Genomic DNA, 5,598 nt, shown 5'->3' with positions numbered 1-5,598 from the left:
TGAGGGCTGAACTCTCACCTCACCAGGTCGATTGGCTGGTATTTATAGAAGACTCCATAGCTTGCCCATTCCTCACACAGCAGCTGGAAAACAGAAAGGCAAGGTGAGAGCTGCAGCACTGTGTACACCAGTGTGTTCTCCTCTGGTCCTTTGGCCCCAGCAAACTGCAGAGCTCACACTGTGGATCTGGTCTTACCATGCTGTGGTAAGACCCAGAGTGTGCCAATACACACTGTCTGCATAAAGTATTAAAAATAAATGTGATGAATTGGCATACTCTAATACAGTGATGAATTCCAGTACATTAAAAGGCTCTTCAGTAACTGGACTGGTGGATAACCACAGTGGAGACAGGGAGAGCAGTCCTGATTTTATGATCCATAGGTCTCCAGGAGAATGGATGTGAAAAGTGAATATACATTCAGGTAGAAGACAGAAAAAGAATAAGCTGGTTTGCTTTCATTATAAAAACTACATAATTCAGCACCCATCAAGAGGTGCTGTGCAGAGGTGCCTCAATGGCTGCATTTAGGATTTTTCCAGCTTTAAACCACAAGAACCCAATGATTTGCACTCTTCCTTTTGGTTAGGATATGGGCCAAGAAAAACAATGATCCCCATTACTGATTTAGGAAATTGAGTCCCTCACAAAAATAGGTTCCTCTGAGACCTTCAACTTATCCTTTATTTCGTAAAATATCTAAATAGTGCTTCTCAGACCTGACTTCTTTTCTTAATTCAGTTCAGCTAAAAGAGTGAGCAAGAATCCAAAAACTACTGAAGAAGGTGAACTGGGCTCTGGTCACCTCCACAGAGGAGGTGATGGCTCCACCTCTCCTCTTCATCCCAGTGACACAAATTTAGTCGCAGGATGTGCCTGGACCAAAGATTGATATTTCAAGATATTTTGATGGTCACTTCTGTTTTCATCAATTCAACAACATCATTGTTTTCCTTTTTTCTCAAATGTAAGAGCACAAACTGACTACTGCTGACTTATTTATTTTTGCTGAATATGGGGTAATAAAAGAAAATGTCAGAGCTTGGTTACACAACCCTCCAAAGGTGAGTGACAGCTGTACATCCAGTTCAGCTTTGGAAGAAACTCAATGGGGAACCAAGACCTAAACCAGTATCATTACAGGGAGGGCAACATGATTAATCTTGTTCATAGAAGAAGAGGCCAAACAGGATGTTATTCCCTAAATCTCTAGGCTATTTTATCATGAGAAACATGACAGCTGTCAACCTCCTACATCTCTCCAGGGAAATACAGCAAAGCAAGGAAGGGCAGACTGGAGCCAGGCTGCTGGCTGTGCCCATTCCTCCTGCTCACACTTTATCACAGAGAAGTCATACACCAAACATTGCTAGAGCAGTTTTGGAATTCTCCTGCCAAACATGAACGCAGAGTTTCCAAGCTGAACTGCTGTACTTCTCATACAAATGGTTCAAGTCACTCAAAAAAAATGCAACTCCTTAACTTTTACAGAAATATGACGTCAAAATCTGAAGTGTAATATGGGTTTTCCCTTCTGCAATCCCAAATCATTAATCTTTATTAATTTCCTTACAACTGCAAGAGCAGAAACTCTAACCTAACAGCAGCTTTATTAAACTGCAGTATTCTTGTAAACCTTAATTTTATTCTGGTTTAGGTTTCTTTCAAACACATTTTCCAAAAGTTTAAGGCCAATTACCTATGTCTGGGAAACGATGGTTTGGGACACCTCAGCATCCACGTGCACTAGCTAAGACCCTTCCTTTTATTACTATTTTTTTAACTTCATTTTTACACCTGAGTTTGTGCAGGAAATTAGGATCCTTTGCTGTGATCTAAGATGGTCAGTCATATCAGGAAAATACTAAGCTAAGGAAATTTTGCATCAGTGCCATGTTTTAGTTTTGTCCACTTGAAACCAAATTTGTGCCTGAAGTACAAATGAATTATCTCATTTATCCTGACATTTATCAGCCTGATATTCAAAGCACAGCTTCAAAGACATGATTAGAGGAGATCAGTGCACTAGACCTAAATATTTACTTCATTTTTATGCCTCAAATCTTTAATTCTGTTGTTAAAAAAGGCACAGACCTAGCCTAGTACTGGATTAGATTAAAGAAAGCTTCAAGAAACCAGAAGAGACATGCCAAAACACACCAAAAGATTATTTGAGGGAACTGGAAGTCAAAAGCCAAGGTAAACATTTCCAAATACACAGTGGACTTGTGAAATGAGTGAATTTGTGAGATTTGAAACGTTAGTAATGAAGATGATAATCTAGGCACTTTCAGAAAACATGGACTTTCATCCTATTTTTGGTTGAGCAATGTGTTGCTTAATAATGAAATGACAGGTATGTGGTATTTATAACACAAATCAGCAGAGGGAGGGAAATAATATCTGCTGTCTGTTGATGAGCAATTTGCATCTTAAGGCTCGGCAGACTGTTCATTTTGAGTACCTATTTTTATATGTCCAACCTGAAGGTCTTTAAACCTGCTTTTCCTACAACCTGAATGTCCAGAGCATTTCTCTGGAGATGAAACCATGAAACAAACGGGAAAGGCAAAGTTTCAGGCCTGAAAACTCAACATATGACACCCAAATTTAGCAGTTTCTCCTGAGAGAACTAGTTGTAACCTCACTATTTCAGTTTTTGTCTGGTCCAGGAACTTCTTTAGGAAGTGTGATGCGAGGATATAGTAAGTGTACTTTGAATTTAAGAAATCAACATTTCTGCAAAGGGCGAAAAATTTGGTTTCTTCTTAGGAAAAGTATTTCCTTAGAATAAATCCTATTTATTTTACTACGATGAACAAATGCCTTTCACTATATAGACAATAGAACCACAATTTAAACCACTGACTTAAGCAAAAAAGTGATGCCTCAGTATACACCCACAGAGCAGTTTCTGGCTGAACTGTGCATATTAAAGCTTTGCTGAGGGTGTCTTATTCCTGATAAATATTCAGTTTTATGCTTATGCTTTCAACTGCCTCCACCCAATTCTGACCCTCACACTGCAGATCAGCAGCATATCAATCCAGAGACCAGAGCTTGCCAGAGAATGAAGCAGGTTTTATGTCCAATACAGATACCAGAATATGACTGAGCATATTCTCATCAGAGCTGGCCTGAAATGACATCATTGCATCATGACATCTGCACTTCAGGAGGAGTTATGCATAAATGCTGTCAATATTTTTACCAACATAGCATGAAAGATATAATTATCAAGCTAACTAGTTTATACATATGCATACTGCATTCCACATTTGGACAAATTTAACACTGGAAAGTATTTCTGTAGCTCTGCTTGGCCCTTAGTGCCTTTTTGCAGTATCTTCTGTGAAATCCTGGCAAACATGCAGATTCCAACAGGTGACTCTTCAGGCTGAGACTCTTGTATGTTAAACCCCCTTGTATCAACTTACTTTTCTGTCATTAGGTTCCACGTTTTCACCTTCATAGTCACCCTTTAAAAAGAGAGAACATCTGCGTCATTCAGTGAGTCGTGCCCAGAACTGCTCTGCATCTTGCATACCCGTGTATCCCACTCACTTAATGCATCAAAACCAGAAAAAGCAATCTGTAAAATAATGCTGTATTTTAGGAGCCCATTTGTCATAGCACACTTTGTCTTCTGTCGTCAGACACATTAAGAAAGAGTAATAGTGTCTGTCATTGGGGGAAAAGGAATGAATAAGTGATAAAGGTGGCCTAAAAATGTCAAGGAAAAGGATGCAGTATTGCCATTGCATTTGAGGTTCAGCTCAGTCCACTTCAAAGAGAAGAAACCAGCTGAGAGAGCTGATTCCTATCCAGACTCTCCAAACACTCAGGGCTGATTAGATTTGAGGTTTTAATTCAGAGCTATTTTTAAATATGATAAAGGAGCAAACTAAGACAATAAATAACTTATATACAAGTCTATCAGTAGCTGTCTAAAGATGTGAGATGAGAACATGTGGAGAAGTTTATTGAACCTTTCTGGATGGATTTCTAAGTGATACTGCTGTAGTTGGAGAAGTTTATTGAACCTTTCTGGATTTATAAGTGATACTGCTGTATTGAGAATCCTGACATTTATGATAAACATCAGGCAGATAAAGAGGCTGTTCTGGTCTTGGTTACTCCAAGATAAAACTCTCACAGCTCCAAGTAAAACCAGTGTGAGTGTGGGGAGGAGAAAACTAGGAAGACACACTTCATCTTCACATGCCAGGCTGGAAAACTGGCACGAGGCTCCCCAGCCCTTGGATGCTCACACAGTCCATCAGGAGCAAGCAGCATGACTGCCACGTCCCCCTGACATCTGTCAAGCTTTCCTGTGAGGGTCAAGCTAAGCTTGTCCATTCTAGTTGTACCCAGCACCTCTAAGTACAGATGTGATCAGCATCCAGCTGTGTGCACCTCTGCAGGATGGGGATGCCCAGCTCAGCTATGGGTGCCACCAAAATTCCATAGCTGTCTCTAACCCTCTAGATGAGCACTACAGTGAAACACAGTCTTGACATCTTACTGAACTGCTCCAAAGCAGATTTTATCAGTAAGGTTTGCAGTCACATCCAGTCCCATGAAATATGTCACTTCAAATCTTTGCTTGTGGTTTTTCCTCCAGTGGCAACTAATTGCATGGACACACAGCTACTGACATCTGTGTACTGCCAAGGGGGACACAGGGAGATGTGAATGAGGGAACCAGCCACAGGAATAAATATGTTTCCTAGCAGTGATGCCAGGGATCTTGGGAGCAGAAGGTCAGAAAATAACAAGCATTTCATTTGCTAAATGGCCGAAAAAACTCTTCTGATGTTACATTCAAAGGTCACTTCTGCTCATCAGAGGTGGAACAGAGTGGGGAATTCATTCAAAGTGAGGCAGAGTGATTGACCACCCTGCAGAAGTTACTGCAGTCATGACACAAGCAAGCAGGAAATCAGGACCTGAAACCCTTGTGTTTGGGATGATGCCATCACTACAGAACACACGAAGGATTTCTTGGTGACATGTAAAATGGGACCTGAAACCCTTGTGTTTGGGATGATGCCATTACTACAGAACACATGAAGGATTTCTTGGTGACATGTAAAATATATTGCAAGATCACTTACGTCATGCAAGGGATATGCAGCACTGTAAACTCCATTGGCAAGCAGGCTGGTGATCCCTTGAAAAATAAAGACATAACAGTTATTTATAATTTCCAGGTTAGACAGTCTCACTTTATCATCCTTCCTGGAGATTTCCCTCAAAATAACAGTCATTTGATCAGATAATGATTTTTCTGCCATCTCATTCCTTTCCATGTAGTTTCATTTTTAATCATATAGGTTATTATACATGACTCATTTTATGAAATGGAAAACTGCAGAGAGCAAGAGGAAGTCATATATATTTGAGAATCAAGAATTAGAAGCCAATGACTCGAAATTAGTCATTAAAATAAATTACATTTTCTGAGAAGTCAGTTTGATTGAAGGGCAAAGCCTGCAGACTTGAGAGTGTAGCAGAAGGCTCGATCACAAGAAGAATATGGCTGGAATTGATGGCATATGGAACAGGCATAAGCACACATCATCCACACAAAGAAT

The 5,598-nt window shown here is 40.1% G+C and overlaps 1 protein-coding gene across 1 annotated transcript in view; it reads right to left on the bottom strand.

Annotated features, from left to right (window-relative positions):
- The window catches only part of ANO1 (anoctamin 1, calcium activated chloride channel), a 44,020-nt gene that overhangs the window by 23,896 nt on the left and 14,526 nt on the right, over positions 1-5,598 (bottom strand). The window contains exons 7-9 of the mRNA XM_009079594.1: positions 5,119-5,174; positions 3,439-3,480; positions 19-83 (exon numbers count right to left, since the gene is read on the bottom strand). Of these exons, the coding sequence (XP_009077842.1) occupies positions 19-83; positions 3,439-3,480; positions 5,119-5,174 (163 nt within the window). The remainder of the gene's footprint in view (positions 1-18; positions 84-3,438; positions 3,481-5,118; positions 5,175-5,598) is intronic.

This window comes from Acanthisitta chloris, unplaced genomic scaffold (assembly GCF_000695815.1).
Source record: "Acanthisitta chloris isolate BGI_N310 unplaced genomic scaffold, ASM69581v1 scaffold648, whole genome shotgun sequence".
Taxonomy (NCBI): domain Eukaryota; kingdom Metazoa; phylum Chordata; class Aves; order Passeriformes; family Acanthisittidae; genus Acanthisitta; species Acanthisitta chloris.
The sequence above is the reverse complement of the archived record's forward strand: the minus strand, read 5'-3'. Positions and strand labels throughout refer to the sequence as shown.